The following is an 18,726-nucleotide window of genomic DNA, read 5'->3' on the forward strand; positions in this document are numbered from 1 at the left end:
TGAAATGGTTCGCGACTGGGAGGTGCAGTTGTTTATTGCGAACCGAGCGTAGGTGTTCTGCAAAGCGGCTCCTGAGCCTTCGCTTGGTTTTTCCGATGTAGAGGAGGCCACAACGGGTACAGCGGATGCAGTATACCACATTGGCAGATGTGCAGGTGAACATCTGCTTGATGTGGAAAGTCTTCTTGGGGCCTGGGCTGGGGGTGAGGGAGGAGGTATGGGGGCAGATGTAGCACTTCCTGCGGTTGCAGGGAAAAGTGCCGGGTGTGGTGGAGCTGGAGAGGAGTGTGGAGCGGACAAGGGAGTCACGGAGAGAGTGGTCCCTCCGGAAAGCAGATAAGGGTGGGGAGGGAAAGATGTCTTTGGTGGTGGGGTCGGATTGCAGATGGCGGAAATGTCGGAGGATGATGCGTTGGATCCGGAGGTTGGTGGGTTGGTACGTGAGGACGAGGGGGATTCCTTCTTGGTTCTTATTGCGTGGACGGGGTGTGAGGGATGAGTTGCGGGAAATGTGGGAGACACGGTTGAGGGCGTTCTCGACCACTGAGGGGGGGAAGTTGCGGTCCTTGAAAAACGAGGACAACTGAGATGTACGGGAGTGGAATGCCTCATCCTGGGAGCAGATGCGGCGGAGGCGATGGAATTGGAAATAGGGGATGGCATTTTTGCAGGAAGGTAGGTGAGAGGAGGTGTATTCTAGGTAGCTGTGGGAGTCGGTGGGCTTGAAATGGATATCGGTTTCTAGGTGGTTGCCCGAGATGGAGACAGAGAGGTCCAGGAAGGAGAGAGAGGTATTAGAGATGGTCCAGGTGAACTTAAGGTTGGGGTGGAAGGTGTTGGTGAAGTGGATGAACGGTTCGAGCTCCTCGTGGGAGCACGAGGCGGCGCCGATACAGTCATCAATGTAACGGAGGAAGAGGTGGGGTTTAGGGCCAGTGTAGGTACGGAAGAGGGATTGTTCCACGTAACCTACAAAGAGGCAGGCGTAACTTGGGCCCATGCGGGTACCCATGGCCACCCCCTTTGTAGGAAGTGGGAGGAATTGAAAGAGAAGTTGTTGAGTGTGAGAACGAGTTCGGCTAAGCGGATGAGGGTGTCAGTGGAGGGGGACTGGTCGGGCCTGTGGGACAGGAAGAAGCGGAGGGCCTTTAGGCCATCTGTATGGGGAATGCAGGTGTATAGGGGCTGGATGTCCATGGTAAAGATGAGGTGTTGGGGACCGGGGAATTGTAAGTTCTAGAGGAGGTGGAGGGCGTGGGTGGTGTCACGGACATAGGTAGGGAGTTCCTGGACCAAGGGGGAGAAAATGGAGTCCAGATAGTTGGAGATAAGTTCGGTGGGGCAGGAGCAGCTAGAGACAATGGGTCGACCAGGGTATTCAGGTTTGTGGATTTTGGGAAGGAGATAGAAGCGGGCGGTGCGAGGTTGGGGAACGATGAGGTTGGAGGCCGTGGGTGGGAGGTCACCTGAGGTGATGAGGTTGTGGATGGTTTGGGAGATGATGGTTTGGTGCTTGGGGGTGGGGTCATGATCAAGGGGGCGGTCTCTCTCCCACTGCAATCTGCTCCTGTGATGCTGCTTGGCCTGCTGTGTTCATCCAGCTCTGCACCTTGTTGTCTCGGATTCTGCAGCATCTGCAGTTCCTACTGTCTCTGATTCAATTTTAACCCCACTGCGAAGCCTCTTCTAAGGATGCCTAGCCTGAGGAAGTTACCCTCCTCCCTCTGGACAAACCTCAGGGGATCTCTCTTCCACTGCAACTCTGCTCCTATGATGCTGCTTGGCCTGCTGTGTTCATCCAGCTCTGCACCTTGTTGTCTCAGATTCTCCAGCATCTGCAGTTCCTACTATCTCTGATTCAATTTTAACCCTTACCAGAATGCTGCCTGGAATAGAGAGTATGAACTATTAGGAGAGGTGAGAAAAACTTGGGCTCTTTTCTCGTTAGCAGCAGAGGCTGAGGTGAGACATGATAGAAGTCTGTAAAATGATGAGATGCATAGATAGGGTTGTTGGTCAGAATCTTTTTCCCAGAGTTGAAATGTCTAATATTGGGGGCATGCATTTTAGGTGAGAGGGGAAAAGTTCAAAAGAGATATGAAGGGCAAGTTTTTTACACAGAGTTTGGTAGGAGTCTGGAATGTGCTGCTAGGCATGGTGGTGGAGGCAGATACGATAGGGTCGTTTGATGGATTTTTAGATAAGCCAATGAATATGCAGGTATTGGAGGGATATGGACCAAAGGCAGGCAGAAGGGATTGGTTTAATTTGGTATCATGTTCAGCACAATATCATGAGCTGAAGGGTCTATTCCTGTGCTGTACAGTTTTATGTTCTATGTCTGTGTTCTATGATTGGCTACAATGGATTGACATTTGCTCTTACACCTTATAGATTGGAGGATGTATGTTTACTTCTTTGTTTTGCATTGAGGGTTCTCTACAATAGGCTTTAAGCTGGTCAAGACTGTGAAGTTGAACTTGGTTGCTATTTGAGTTAGACAAAGTTGGGGGTGGGGTGTTGTGGTGCGAGGTAGTGGTGCGTAGTCAGTCCTAACTTGCAAGTTGCATGAAAAGCTACATGTTCTATTTTGATTTACTGGTGTAGAAAGTAATAATTTTACTCTCCAACCTTGTTAACAGTATCAAAAACAAAAACAAACTTGCTGGGAAAGCTCAGCAGATCTGGCAGCATCTGTGAAGGGAAAAACAGAGTTAATGTTTCGTGTCCGGTGACCCTTCCTCAGAACTGGGTCACCAGTTCTCAGAACTGAGGACGGGTCACTGGACCCGAAATGTTAACTCTGCTTTTGCCTTCCCAGATGTTGCCAGACCTGCTAAGCTTTTCCAGCATCTTTGTTTTTGTTCCTGATTTAACAGTATGTTAACTCAATTGAAGAATGAATATTACAAAACATGCAGACATGAATATTGCCTATGTTTTAATAGGGTGGCTGAGTAATATTTTAACAATGGATTATTCTTGTTGTTATAGACAGTGGACGAATTATTGCTGGAATTCCTAAAGGGAGCAAAATGATGAGGTTGTTCCTGGGCAATTTATCTGATGTTCGTTTAAATGGTCTGTGCTTGTTCTTTGTGCGGTACAAAAATGATACTCCTATCACAGCAAGAAATATACACGAGGTATGAAGTGACATCTCATCATTTTTATTATTTTATGAGGATGTTAGTACTAGTGAGTAAATGTTCTTTCAACTTTTGGCAATGAGGTCAATGTACTTTGTTGGGGGATTTGTTTTACAGTCCTCTGTTCCAACAGATAGGTTCAATTATCACATCAGATGATCATGTCTTCGATCAGTTTCTATTTCAGATCATGATTGGAAGGAGATCATAGCATGCTTACTTTCCCCTAAAAATACATGTGCATCACAGTTTCTTGTTGTGTCAGATTGCAGTGCCTCACAATAGGATAGCCAAGCAAACGGCTTTGTAGGTTACGTGGAACAATCCCTCTTCTGTACCTGCACTGGCCTTAAACCCCACCTCTTCCTCCGTTAAATTGATGACTGTATCGGCGCCGCCTTGTGCTCCCACGAGGAGCTCGAACAGTTCATCCACTTCACCAACACCTTCCACGCCAATCTTAAGTTCACCTGGACCATCTCTAACACCTCTCTCACCTTCCTGGACCTCTCTGTCTCCATCTCGGGAAACCACCTAGAAACCAATATCCATTTCAAGCCCACTGACTCCCAGAGCTACCGAGAATATACCTCCTCCCACCCACCTTCCTGCAAAAATGCCATCCCCTATTCCCAATTCCTTCGCCTCCGCCGCATCTGCTCCCAGGATGAGGCATTCCACTCCCGTACATCTCAGATGTCCTCGTTCTTCAAGGACCGCAACTTCCCCCCCTCAGTGGTCGAGATCACCCTCGACCGTGTCTCCCGCATTTCCCGCAACTCATCCGTCCCTGCAATAACAACCAAAAAAGAATCCCCCTCGTCCTCACGTACCACCCCACCAACCTCCGGATCCAACGCATCATCCTCCGACACTTCCGCCATCTGCAATCCGACCCCACCACCAAAGACATTTTTCCCTCCCCACCCTTATCTGCTTTCCAGAGAGACCACTCTCTCCGTGACTCCCTTGTCCGCTCCACACTCCCCTCCAGCTCCACCACACCTGGCACTTTTCCCTGCAACCGCAGGAAGTGCTACACCTGCCCCCATACTTCCTCCCTCACCCCCATCCCAGGCCCCAAGAAGACTTTCCACATCAAGCAGATGTTCACCTGCACATCTGCCAATGTGGTATACTGCATCCGCTGTACCCGTTGTGGCCGCCTCTACATCGGGCAAACTAAGCGGAGGCTTGGGGACCGTTTTGTAGAACACCTACGCTCGGTTCGCAATAAACAACTGCACCTCCCAGTTGTGAACCATTTTAACTCCCCCTCCCATTCCTCAGACGACGTGTCCATCCTGGGCCTCCAGCAGTGCCACAACGATGCCACCCGAAGGTTGCAGGAACAACAACTCATATTCTGTTTGGGAACCCTGCAGCCCAATGCTATCAATGTGGATTTCACAAGCTTCAAAATCTCCCCTCCCCCTACCGCATCTCGAAACCAGCCCAGCTCATCCCCGCCTCCCTAATTTGTTCTTCCTCCCACCTATCCCCTCCTCCCACCTCAAGCTGGACCCCCATTTCCTACCTACTAACCTCATCCTGCCCCCTTGACCTGTCCGTCCTCCCTGGACTGACCTATCTCCTCCCTACCTCCCCACCTACACTCACCTTTACTGGCTCCATCCCCACCTGTTTGACCTGTCTGTTTCCTCTCCACCTATCCTCTCCTCTATCCATCTTCTATCCGCCTCCCCCTCTCTCCCTATTTATTTCAGAATCCCCTTCCCCTCCCCCATTTCTGATGAAGGGTCTGAGCCCGAAACGTCAGGCTTCCTGCTCCTATGATGCTGCTTGGCCTGCTGTGTTCATCCAGCTCTACACCTTATTATCTCGGAGTTAATTTGTGTACCCGCTTTAACATCATATTGGACTGCAATTTCAACTTACAGCTGGGGATCGGGAGTTTAGGCATTTGCTGAAGACAGAATTGAATCTCCTGAACGATGTTACACAATCATCCTATTTTCATCATGGAGTGTCAAGAATGATCTGATTATCTAATATCTACCCCAGAGCAGGCCCGGGAAGGAGGCAAAGGCTATCTGGCTCTGTTTTGCTGAAGCATCTGTACAGATTTTGACAAGATGTGGACAATGACCATAGTTAACTGTAGAGAACTTAACACTCTGCATGACATTCAGTTGCATTATAGTTGTTCAAATCCGCATTAGTGTGGTTGATTGAGGGGCTAGCATTTGTTTGCCTGTTTGTTTGTGTGTAAGGAGAATTTGAAAGAGGATTAGTAAGTTTAGTTAGTAGTGTTCTGTGCCAATGGTTTATATCTGTTTGTTTGTAGCTATGGACGAATTACTTAAAATAAATAATAATTCATGTTTAGTGCAGAAACCCGGTCTGTGCTTTCTCTAAACCTTGGTTTGAAAGTCTGATAAGTTAGCTTACTGGGCATACTTTAAAAAAAATTGTTACATTTGATACGATTCCAGGACTAGCGGAGCTTGACTTACAGTGCACAAATCCACTGGGTAATAACAGGCAAGTGCTTATTGTGACATCACCATATCCTGGGATGTGACCTAATGGTATTATTCTTAGTTTCTTTCCTACTGATTATATTTACTGCGTGACTTACTGAGGGAAACATACTACTGTTTATATCTAAATTGTTTGACTTTAACCCAGACAAATAAATGTGGGAAATGTGATGAGGGAACAAAAGTAACATCACAAAGTTTGCAGATGATATCAAATTGGGTGGGAAGTTGAACTGTGACAAGGATGCAGAGATTCTTCAGCATGATCTGGAAAGATTGGGTAAGTGGGCAAATCAATGGCAGATGCAGTATAATTTGGATGAATGTGAGGTTATTCACTTTGGAAGCAAAAACAAGAAGGTAGATTACTACCTGAATGGCTGTAAATTAGGAAAGGGGAGTGTGCAATGGGACCTGGGTTTCCTTGGGCACCAATTGCTGAAGGTAAGCATGCAGGTGCAGCAGGTGGTAAAGAAGGCAAATGGTATGTTGGCCATCATTGCGAGAGGTTTTGAGTACAAGAGCAGTGATGTGTTGTTGCAGTTATACAGGGCTTTGTTGAGGCCACGCCTAGAATATTGTGTGCAGTTTTGGCCTCCTTTTCTGAGGAAGGATGCTCTTCCTCTCAAGGGAGTGCAGCGAAAGTTTACCAGGCTGATTCTGGGGATTGCAGGACTGACGTATGAGGAGAGATTGACTAGGTTAGGATAGTTTTCGCTGGAGTTCAGGCAAATGAAGGGGAATTTCATGGAAATTTATAAAATTCCAACAGGACTAGACAGGGTAGATGCAGGGAGGATATTCCCGATGGTGCGTGTGTCCAGAACAAAGATCAAAGAAAATTACAGCACAGGAACAGGCCCTTCGGCCCTCCAAGCCTGCGCCGATCCAGATCCTCTATCTAAACCTGTCGCCTATTTTCCAAGGATCTGAATCCCTCTGCTCCCTGGCCATTCATGTATCTGTCTAGATACATCTTAAATGACGCCATCGTGCCCGCCTCTACCACCTCCTCTGGCAACGCATTCCAGGCACCCACCACCCTCTGCGTAAAGAACTTTCCACGCATATCTCCCTTAAACTTTTCCCCTCTCACCTTGAAATCGTGACCCCTAGTAATTGAGTCCCCCACTCTGGGAAAAAGCTTCTTGCTATCCACCCTGTCTATACCTCTCATGATTTTGTAGACCTCAATCAGGTCCCCCCTCAACCTCTGTCTTTCTAATGTAAATAATCCTAATCTACTCAACCTCTCTTCATAGCTAGCGCCCTCCTTACCAGGCAACATCCTGGTGAACCTCCTCTGCACCCTCTCCAAAGCATCCACATCCTTTTGGAAATCTGGCAACCAGAACTATACGCAGTATTCCAAATGTGGTCGAACCAAAGTCCTATACAACTGCAACATGACCTGCCAACTCTTGTACTCAATATTCCGTCCGATGAATGAAAGCATGCCGTATGCCTTCTTGACCATTCTATCAACCTGTGTAGCGACCTTCAGGATACAATGGACCTGAACACCCAGATCTCTCTGTGCATCAATTTTCCCCAGGGCTTTTCCATTTACCACATAGTTCGCTCTTGAACCAGGGGCCACAGTCTGAGGATTCGGGGTAGACCATTTACGAAAGAGATGAGCTATTTCTTCACCCAAAGAGTGGTGAGCCTGTGGAATTCATTACCACAGGAAGTAATTGATGCCAAAACACCGAATGTATTCAAGAGGCGACTAGATATAGCACTTGGGGTGAATAGGATCAAAGGTTATGGGGAGAAAGCAGGATTAGGCTATTGAGTTGGATGATCAGCCATGATCGTGATGAATGGTGGAGCAGGCACGAAGGGCCAAATGACCTCCTCCTGCTCCTATCTTCTATGTTTCTATGTAAATGCCTAAGATTGTGATAAATGTAGACACTAGGAGCTGAATTAAAAATCCATTGAACCCTTCATTGCCATGTTTTAATCTATGCTACTGGTGATATAAGTATCACGATCAGGTACAAATACCCTGCTGAAGTTAAAAAAAAACCCTGCCCTGCACTTGTGGGAGATCACAATGACAGAACAGACCTGGTTTAACAGAGGTGACTAGTCATAAAGAAAAGGTTCCCAGATATCATGTCATGGTGGTAGTGCAGTGCAAAGCAGCAGTACCTACGTGTAACATCAAAAATCTCATTGCAGAGCTTTGGAAATCCCACTGAATATTTTGTAGTCCTTGACCTCAAAGAATTTGGAAGACTAACAGCAACAAGTTTATGTGAATTCAATCGGTAAATTAAGCAACCAGGAGGCTGACTTACCTTCTTTCTACCTTAAACTCAAGATTTATCAAGCTATAAATGCTGAATTACTGTTACAAACAAAATAAAATTTCAGACCTACTTTCTGAAAGAAAAGTTTACTTATATCAGTCAGAAGATTTCTTAAAGGCTTTGGGGTAAAATTGACATTCAAAATGCTTTTTACAGGATTAAACTGAAATCAGCAGTCAAAGGATAAGGTCAGTTTAACACAGAGCACTGTGTTCTGAGCACTAAGATTTGATTTTCTAACTAAAGAAGATACCTGCACAAGTTGGTTGATTTTGTCATTTTGTTTCCTGCAAATTAGTACTGTAGCATGCGTGATTCATCACTCTTCATTTCATGCAAACTCCCTTTGATGACTGAAATGTATGATTACAGGCCTTTATTTATTCAAGACTCAGCCCAAAGGCAACAATACTCATTAAAGGGGCCACAACAGTCAAAATAATATCAAAGCAAAAGAAGGGAAAAAATAAAAGTACAGAACAAAAAAGTAAAACACAACAAACAAGCTCTGCGATAACAAGGTGTAGAGCTGGATGGACACAGCAGGCCAAGCAGCATCAGAGGAGCAGGAAGGCTGACGTTTCGGGCCTAGACCCTTCTTCAGAAAAAGAAAATCAAGCTCTGCACTCGGCTTCAATTAATAAAAACCACAGAGCTTCAACATGAATTGGAAGACAAACATTTGATTGTTGATTGTACATCATCACTGAATTAGAGTTATTTAAGAAACACTTATTACATGAACTTTTATTTTACAGTTCAAGCAATAAATGATATTGAGAGGAGGTCTCCAAAAATCTTCAGTTCCTAAGAAGTCATATCGTACTCAAAATGTTAACTCTGAATCTCTTCCTCCAGCACTTTATTTTGGTTTCAGAGTTCCGTCACCCGGAGTACTTTGCTTTTATTTCTTGAAAATTTTTCCTGCTGTCTAGAAGGAGTGGCTTCAAGGAATAAATACAGCAGTTTTTCTGAAGATAATTTTTTAAAAATCCAGAGAAGATCTTGAGAGTACTTGAAAACCCAGCTGAAGATTCAAATCAACTTTTGGACGAATAGACTCCACCTCATGTTGTACAGACAGAAATGCCATGAGTCGATTGGATACTTTGTCACCAGTTGCCGCAACAAAGGGTATGAGTATGATTTATCTGAAAAAAAACTTGCAGAGAGGTTAATTAACTTGCTTAGAGCCTCTAGATCTATTACAGCCTTCAGGAAAGACCATTACACCATTGACTCCTTGCTGAAGTTGAATGCATGCATGAAGACATAGTGGCAGGCCAACAACAATTTCATGCATTAGGTGCAGATAACAGGATTGCTAGTCAGCAAAGTATACCAAACCAGCAAGCTTACAACTGAGAGATAGTAGGAACTGCCGATGCTGGAGTCTGAGATAACAAGGTGTGGAGCTGTTTGAACACAGCAGGCCAAGCAGCATCAGAGGAGCAGGAAAGCTGACGTTTCGGGTCTCAGAAATGAAAAAGGGTCCAGACCCAAAATGAGCTTTCCTGCTCCTCTGATGTTGCCTGGCCTGCTGTGTTCATCCAGCTCCACATAAGGTTACAACTGACATTGGGCGCTCAAGTGCCGAAAATCTGGCTTCAAAAGCAAAACAAGATCCTGTGTCATGGCCAAGTGACCAATAAGAGGGGACAACAGCACAAGTCTGGTCCAAGGAAGATGTAAAAAGCGTGGACAAATGCAGACATATCAACAAAGTGCGCAGCTAACAAAGTGAAAAATGAACTTTGGAAGATATCCAAGCTTTTCAAATTTGTTAACCTCATACACTGTGTCAACATATAAGGTAATTGGAAGGCTTTATAGCCATTATGGCACCATGGAAATGTTGACACACCCTGAAAGCCAAATTTGAATACAGGAACTAGTGCCAATATATTACCACTATGCACTATAAAAGACATATACCCCCAACAGTTGGCATTCTATGGCACAGCCTACAAAAGACTGTCTTACAGCCTGTAATGGATCATCAATTCCATGCAGTGGCACAATTACACCGTAATAGGAAAATTCGAGCTCAGGAAGCCAAGCTTCCTGGAATATTCTACCAGGTGTGTACCAATCGTTCAGCAGTGTCAGCACTACCAGTTTGCACCAATCTCAGTATAGTAACTATTAACGAGAACAGATCAAGTGTGATGAAATCAAATCAGTCAATGATCCCCAATGATTGTACCCAAATTGCTATTACACAATCAACACTTGTAGAGGTCATACATTATTGCAGTTAAAGGATAATACAATCCTATTCATTGACTCTTCAAGGAAATTCTGAGTGGTCTGACAAGGTTAAAAGTAGGTAAATCTCCAGAGCCAGATGAAATATATCGCAGACTGTCTTTTGTGTGGAAGCAGGCCATTTGACCCATTGAGTCCACATTGACCCTCCAAAGAGCATTCCACCCAGTCCCACACCCCTACCACCGCATTTCTCATGGCTAATCCACCTACCCTGCACATCCCTGGACAATTTAACGTGACCAATCCACCTAACCAGCGTATCTTTGGAAGGAAACTGAAGTACCTGCAGACTCTGGGAGAATGTCCAATCTACACCAGACAGTTGCGCAAGGCTGGAAGTGAACCCGGGACCCTGGTGTTATGAGGCAGCAGCCACCATACCACCTGTATGCCAGGTTGTTGAATGTGGCAAAGGGGGAAATTGCATTGCAAAAATTTTCAATTTTTCTCTGGCTACAGGAGAGGTAGCAGAGGACTGGAGGACAGCCGGTGTGTTACCATTATTTAAGAAGGGAGCAAGGGATAACCAAGAAACTACAAGCCAGTCAATCTAACCTCAGTGGTGGAGAAATTATTGGAAGCAATTCTGTGGGACATAATTAATCTGCATCTGGAGAGGCAGGAATTAATCAAGAACCATCAGTATGGTTTTGTTAAGTGGAGATCATGCCTGACCAACATGACTGAATTTTTCAAAGAGGTGACCAGATGTGTAGATGAGGGCAATGCACTGATGTAGTTACTTGGATTTCAAGGCTTTTGAGAAGGTCCAGCAGATTAAGAACCCATGCGATCCAAAGAAATTTGGCAAATTGGATCCACAATTGGCTGAAAGTCAGGAAGCAGAGAATAATGTTTTTGTAAGTGTTTTTCTAATTGGAAGTCTATGTCCAGTGGGGTCCCACAGGGGTTACTGTTGGTGCCCTTGCCGTTTGTGGTTTATATAAATGATTTAGACTTGAATGTAGGCAGATTGATCAATAAGTTCGCAGAAGATGCAAAAATTGGTGGGGAGGTCAAGCATGAGTCGGGTGGCATTAGCTTATAAATAGATACAGACAGGCTGGTCAAATGGGCTGATCTGTGGCAAATGGAATTCAATCTGGATAAATGTGAAGTAATGCTCTCGGGCAGGACAAACAAGGCAGAGAATACATAATGAACTTCAGGACCTTGGGAAGCACTGAGGATAAGAGGGATGTTGGTGTTCGTGTATATTTGACGCTTAAGGTATCAGGAAAGGTGGATAATGTGGTAAGGTGGTATATTCCCATGGTAGGCTGATGGAGAAAGTGAAGTTGCATGGGGTCCAGGGTGTACTATCTAGATGGATAGAGAACTGGCTGGGCAACAGGAGACAGAGAGTTGTAGTGGAAGGGAGTTTCTCAAAATGGAGAACTGTGACCAGTGGTGTTCCACAGGGATCTGTGTTGGGACCACTGTTGTTTGTGACATACATAAATGATCTGGAGGAAGGTATAGATGGTCTGATTGGCAAGTTTGCAGATGACACTAAGATTGGTGGAGTAGCAGATAGTGAAGGGGACTGTCGGGGAATGCAGCAGAATATAGATAGTTTGGAGAGTTGGGCGGAGAAATGGCAGATGGAGTTCAATCCAGGCAAATGCAAGGTGATGCATTTTGTAAGATTCAATTCAAGAGCGAACTATGTGGTAAATGGAAAAGCCCTGGGGAGAATTGATGCACAGCGAGATCTGGGTGTTCAGGTCCATTGTACCCTGAGGGTGGCAACGCAGGTGGATAGAGTGGTCAAGAAGGCATACGGCATGCTTTCATTCATCGGACGGGGTATTGAGTACAAGAGTTGGCAGGTCATGTTACAGTTGTATTGGACTTTTGTTCAACCACATTTGGAATACTGTGTATAGTTCTGGTCGCCACATTACCAAAAGGATGTGGATGCTTTGGAGAGGGTGCAGAGGAGGTTCACCAGGATGTTGCCTGGTATGGAGGGGGCTAGCTATGAAGAGAGGTTGAGTAGATTAGGATTATTTACATTAGAAAGACAGAGGTTGAGGGGGGACCTGATTGAGGTCTACAAAATCATGAGAGGTATAGACAGGGTGGATAGCAAGAAGCTTTTTCCCAGAGTGAGGGACTCAATTACTAGGGGTCATGATTTCAAGGTGAGAGGGGAAAAGTTTAAGGGAGATATGCGTGGAAAGTTCTTTACGCAGAGGGTGGTGGGTGCCTGGAACGCGTTGCCAGCAGAGGTGGTAGAGGCGGGCACGATGGCGTCATTTAAGATGTATCTAGACAGATACATGAATGGCCAGGGAGCAGAGGGATTCAGATCCATGGAAAGTAGATGACAGGTTTAGATGGAGGATCTGGATCGGCGCAGGCTTGGAGGGCCAAAGGACCTGTTCCTGTGCTGTAATTTTCTTTGTTCTTTGTTCTTTGTTCTATTCCCCTTTAGTAGTGGACACAGAGTTTAAGAACAAAGAGGTTATGCTGGAACTGTACTGGTCGTGCCACAACTAGAATATTACCTATATTTATTTTTGTTCACTCCTGGGGCGTGGATGTCATTGGCTGGCTAGCATTTATCGCTTGTCTCTAGTTGCTCTCGAGAATATGGTGGTTATCTGCCTTCTCGAACCACTGCAGTCCACGTGCTGAAGGTAGCTTCACAATGCCATTGGGGAGGCTATTCCAGAATTTTGATCCAGTGACAGTGAAGGAATGATGATATATTTCCATGGTGATGAATAGTTTAGACAGGAACTTGCAGGTAGTGGTGTTCCTACGTACCTTCTGCCCTTGTCCTTTTAGATGGAAGTGGTCATGAGTTTGTTAGGTGCTGTCTAAGGATCTTTGGTGAATTTCTGCAGTGCATCCTGTAGACAGTATATACTACTGCCACTGAGCATTGGCGGTGGAGGGAGTGGATGTTGTGGATATGGTGCAAATCAAGTGGGCTGCTGTGTCCTAGATGGTGTCAAGTTCTTGAATGTTGTTGGAGCTGCACCTATCCAGGCAAGTTAGGAGTATTCTATCACACTCTTGACTTGTGCCTTGTAGATAATGGACAGGCTTTGGGGAGTCAGGAGGTGAGTTACTTGCTGAGTATTCCTAGCATCTGACCTGCTGTTGTACCCACTGTATTTATATGGCGAGTCCAGTTGAATTTCTGGTCAATGGTAAAGGATGTTGATAGTAGAAGATTCAGTGATGGTAATACCATTGAATATTAAGATGTCATGGTTAGATTGTCTATTATTGGAGATAGCCACTGCCTGGCATTTTTGTGGTGTGAATGTTACTTGCCACTTGTCAGCCCAAGCCTGGATGTTGAACAAGGACCACTTCTGGAATGCAAATTGTAGGAGGGATGTGATTGCACTGGAGCGGGGGGAAAAGAGGTTTACCAGTTATGAAGAGTGCTTTTTTCGTTAAAGCAAAGGAGATTGAGAGGGGACGTGATTGAAATGTATAAAGTTATGGGTGACATAGATAGGTTAGACAGGAAGAAGCTTTTCTCCTTGATGGAAGGCTTCAATGATTAGGGAGCTTAAATTTACAGCAAGGGTCAGAAGGTTTAGAGGAGGTCTGATGAAATACTTTTTCACCCAGAGGGTGATGGGAAGTTGGAACTCACTACCTGTAAGGGTGGTAGAGATGCATAAATCCTCAAAACATTTTAATTGCATTTAGATGTGTACTTGCGATGCCAAGTGTTGGAAAATAGGATTAGAATATTTAGGGTTTTTTTTGACTGGCGTGGACATTTCAAGCCAAAGGGCCCTTTCCTGTGCCGAAGATCTCTGTGACTCAATAAGTGCAGCATGTAAACACTCAGGCAAAGGTTCAAGCGAAACTAAGTGAAATGGTTCCATTCAAAGGTCAACCACCACCGATTAGTGTAGCTCTATATATTAAACAAAGATGATAACAGAGTATATCAAGATACATTGTGCCTCAACTTTTCACTTGAAAAGGTGTTCATGTAAAATACCAACACTGGGTGAATAAAATCCTAAATTTTATGGAGCCAGGCTCTTATCTAAACTACATGCAAAGCATGGCTACTGGTTCCTCCACCTTTCAGAAGAATCCAAGAGCTCACATTAGTTTGCCATTAGGTTGCCAAACAGGTTCTGATGGGAAGGAGGAATTAAAAGAAATGGTGTCTGGAATCTAACAGGGTTAAAGGCAGATAAATCACTACGGCCTGATAACCTTCATCCCACTTAAAGAAGTGGCCCTAGACATAGTAGATGTATTAGTGGTCATCTTCCAAATTTTTAAATTGACGGTTCTATGGATTGAAGGATCAGCAATGAAATTCCACTACATTAAAGGGGAAGCAGAGAGAAACAATAAATTATAGACTGGTTCGCTTGATATTGATAGCGGGAAAAATGTTAAGAGTCTGTTTTAAAACATACAACAGCAGAGCACTTGGCAGATAATGTCAGGATTGAATAAGGGCAGTATGGATTTACAAAGTGAAAGTTGTCCTTGACAAATTTGATGGATTTTTTTGGGAATGTAATGAGTATAGTTGATAAAGGGCAACCAGAGAATTTTGTTTTACTTGGATTTTCACAAGGCTTTTGATAAGGTCCCACATACAATATTAGCATGTAAAAGTAAAGTACATGGGATTGGAGATTCTGCACTGGAATGGATTGAGAACTTGTTGGTATTTGGGAAACAAGGGTCTTTTCCAAGTGGCAGGCAATGACAGTGGAATATGGAAGGGATCAGTGCTTGGACCCCAACTATTCACAATATATATTTAATGATTTAGATGAGGAAACTATATGATATAGTCCAGGTTTGCAGATGACAAAAAGCTGGGTGGGAGGGCATGCTGTGAGGAGGGTGCAGAGAAGTCTCAGTGCAATTGGAAGAGTTAAGTAAGTGGGCAAGTGCATAGAAGATCTACTATAATGTGGATAAATGTGAGGCTATCTACTCTAGTAAGAAAAATAGGCAGGCAGATTATCTGAATGGCAATAAATGGGGAAGAGGGTAGTTCAATGAGACCAAGTATCCTTGTGCACCAGTTGCTAAAAGTAAGCCTGCGGCTGAAGCAGGCAGTAAAGAAGGCAAATGGTATATTGGCCTTCGTAGCAAGATGATTGGAGTACAGGAGCAGGGAAGTCTTGCTGTGACTGTACAGGGCATTCACGGGCAAAACCACGCCTGGAATATTGATTGCAGTTTTGGTGTCCTTATCTGAGAAAGGATGTTTTGGCTATTGAGAATCTTCCTAGAATCTAGTCTACTGCATTTACTGCTCACAATGTGGTCACCTCTACACTGGGGAAACGAAGTGTAGACTGAGTGACTGTTTCGCAGAATATGTACATTCTGCTCACAAAAAAGATCTGAGCTTCCAGTTGCCTGCTACTTTAACACACCACACTGTTCCTTGGCCAACATTTCTGTCTCTGGCTTGCTGCTCTGTTCCAATGAAGATCAGCCCAAACTGGAAGAGCAACACCTCATTTTCTGCTTGGGGACCCTGCAGCCCTCTGGACTCAATATCAAATTCAATAATTTTAGGGCCTAAACTCTCCCATGTCCTAGCCCCTTACCCAACACACCAGGCCTTGTTTTCACATAGCAGATTTTTCCGAAGAAGGGTCTAGGCCCAAAACATCAGCTTTCCTGCTCCTCTGATGCTGCTTGGCCTGCTGTGTTCATCCAGCTCTACACCTTGTTATCTCAGATTCTGCAGCATCTACAGTTCCTACTATCTCCTAGAATGGTTTTGTCTTATATTAAATGTTTCTTTAAACATCCTCTGCTGTTTTTCAGATCTGTTATCCATGACCAGATTTTCTCAGCTTACTGTGGATAGTCTTTGTTGCATCTCCTTAAAGTTGACCTTACATAAATCTAAAACTCAAGGAGCTGATTCATGCTTTGCTTTCAAGTGCTACATTGAACTCGATCATGTTACAAACACTATTTAACGAAAGTTCTCGTACATTTAGGTTACTAACTAAAGCCAGCTCATTACTCATTACTATATCCAATATTGCTTGCCCCTTGTTGCATTCAGGACATATTGCTATAGGAAACTATCCTAGACACACTCCAGAAGTTCACTACCCTTCTGGTAGGTGCACGTCTGCCTCTCCCAATCTATATTAAAGTTAAAATCCTCCTGGCTTTGCCACACGCTTGCCTAATTCCCGCATTTATACAATCTAGCACTTCAGAGCTGTTACCAGCTGTACACAGCACCCATTATGATTTGAGATCCTTAACTGTTCCTTAGTTTCCCCCCATACGTCATTACTAAATGCTTTCCCCTCATTATATCCTCCCTTACCATTTAAATAATTTTGTTTTTAAATCAGCAAGCCTAGTCCACTTCCATCCTGTGAAGCTTATAACCTGGTATATTTAGTTCCCAATTCCAATTATCCTGCAGCCAAGTCTCAGTATGGCTACTGTATCATAAACTCCAGTATGATTTATGTCTGCAGCTCATTTAATTTATTCCTCACACTCTGTAAAAGTATAGAACTCTTATTTGGGCCATGCACTGTAACGTGTCCCTCAGCACTGATGCTTTATTCACCTGTTTGTTACTTCTTCACTTTCGGTTTAATCAATACATTTTTTGTAGTTTTTGCCGTTACCTGTCGTACCTGAAGTAAGATTTCTAATTGTTTCTTTACTCTGTCATGTTACATGATTTAAAAACTGTATTGACTTACCTCAAGCCATTCCCCTATTTGCTAGTTTAAAGTTCTTGTGACTATCTTATTTCGCCTTTCCTCGAGGATCTTGGTCCCAAATTGGTTCAGGTGGAGGCCAAACCAGAGGTACAGTTCCTTCCTGTTTCAGTGTCCCAAAAAAATCAAAGGGAGATAACAAGAACTGCTAATGCTAGAGTCAGAGTCAATACAGTGTGGAGCTGGAGGAACACGGCAGGCCAGGCAGCATCAGAAGAGCAGGAGAGTCGATGTTTTGGTCCTAGACCCTTCATCAGGACTGGGGAGGGGGAAGAGAGCTGGGAAATAAATAGAGGGAAGAGGGGTAAGGCTGGGGGAAGGTAGGTGGAATGACGATAGGTGCAAGTAGGGGTAGTGGGGATTGGTCAGTGGGAAGGATGGGGTGGATAGGTGGGGAAGAAGATGAACAGGTAGTGTCAGGTCAAGATTTGAGCATGGGATGAGGCCAGGAGTAGGGAGATTTTGAAACTGGTGAATTCTATGTTTAGGCATCAGGCTGTAGGCTCCCGAGGTGGAATATGAGGTGTTGTTCCTCCAATTTGCGTGTGGTGTCATTGTGGCACTGGAAGACGCCAAGATGGGCATGTCACCAAAGGAGTGGGAGGGGCTGTTAAAATGGTTAGCAACCAGAAGGCATTGTTGATTATAGCATACGGAGCGCAGGTGCTCCGCAAATCTGTCACCGAGCCTATGTTTCATCTCACCGATATAGAGGAGGCCACATCGGGAGCAACAGATACAGTAGACCAGGTTGGACGATGTACAGATGAACCCCTGTCGGATATGGAAAGTTTGTCTTAGGCTACGAATGGAGTTGAGAGTGGAGATGTCGGGCATGTATAGTGCCTTCTGTGGTTGCGGGGAAAGGTGCATGTGCACACGTACACATGTAAATCTATGGGGTGAATTTGCATTGGCAGATTTGTAATTGCAGATACATTCTATTTTGTTCAAAAAGCACACAATTTATAGACAGTCAATGTGTCATTTTATAAATTTCTACTTTGGAAATAAAACCAGTCTGACAAGGCCTAAGACCTAAAATGCATTGTCTGACCTGCAATATCACCTCTAGTATACTGAGGGAACTAATAAAACCTTTAGCTATCTTGGGGCAGTGACTTGAAAGAAATTCAGGAATTTGCATATTAATCCTTTCTAACTGATTAAATATTTAACAGACATGTTAAGTTTGTTCAACACATTCGCAGCAGTTCTATGACCCTTGATCTTTTGCTTATAAATTCTGTGTCTGATGCCACCTTGCTCACTGACACCTAAAGAAGGAGCGAGACCCGAAAGCTTGTGTCTTCAAATAAACCAGTTGGACCTTAACTTAGTATCATGTGATTTTTGACCTTGTCCACCCCAGTCCAACACTGGCGCCTCCACATCTGTTTTAAATGTGCAGCACCTTATTCTGTCTGGTGCTAGACTCTCCGACAAGGGGAATCCACCTTTTCACATTCATTCTGTCAAGACTTTGTATGTTCAATAATGTGGCCTCTCTTTCTTCTAAATTCCAATGAGTACAGGTCCAATTTTCTTAATCTCGCCTCATCAAACAATTCCTCCAGACCTCAAATCAACTTAGTGAACCTCCAATGCCAGTATTTCTTTCTTTAGGTAAGGCACTCAAACTGTTTACAGTATTCCAGCTATGGTCTGACTAGTGACCTTTTTAGTTTTAGTTTTTTGTGGTTCGTGGATGAAAACTCCCAAATCCCTCTGTCCTTTCTGCAGTCTTCTCACCAAACAT

The 18,726-nt window shown here is 44.4% G+C and overlaps 1 protein-coding gene across 1 annotated transcript in view; it reads left to right on the forward strand.

The window, feature by feature from the left end:
- LOC109930964 (dynein axonemal heavy chain 8-like) overlaps positions 1-18,726 on the forward strand; it is a 2,199,840-nt gene that overhangs the window by 1,210,178 nt on the left and 970,936 nt on the right. The window contains 1 exon segment of the mRNA XM_048596622.1: positions 2,995-3,146. Coding sequence (XP_048452579.1) covers positions 2,995-3,146 — 152 coding nt within the window.

Source organism: Rhincodon typus, chromosome 5 (assembly GCF_021869965.1).
Source record: "Rhincodon typus isolate 14 chromosome 5, sRhiTyp1.1, whole genome shotgun sequence".
Lineage (NCBI taxonomy): Eukaryota > Metazoa > Chordata > Chondrichthyes > Orectolobiformes > Rhincodontidae > Rhincodon > Rhincodon typus.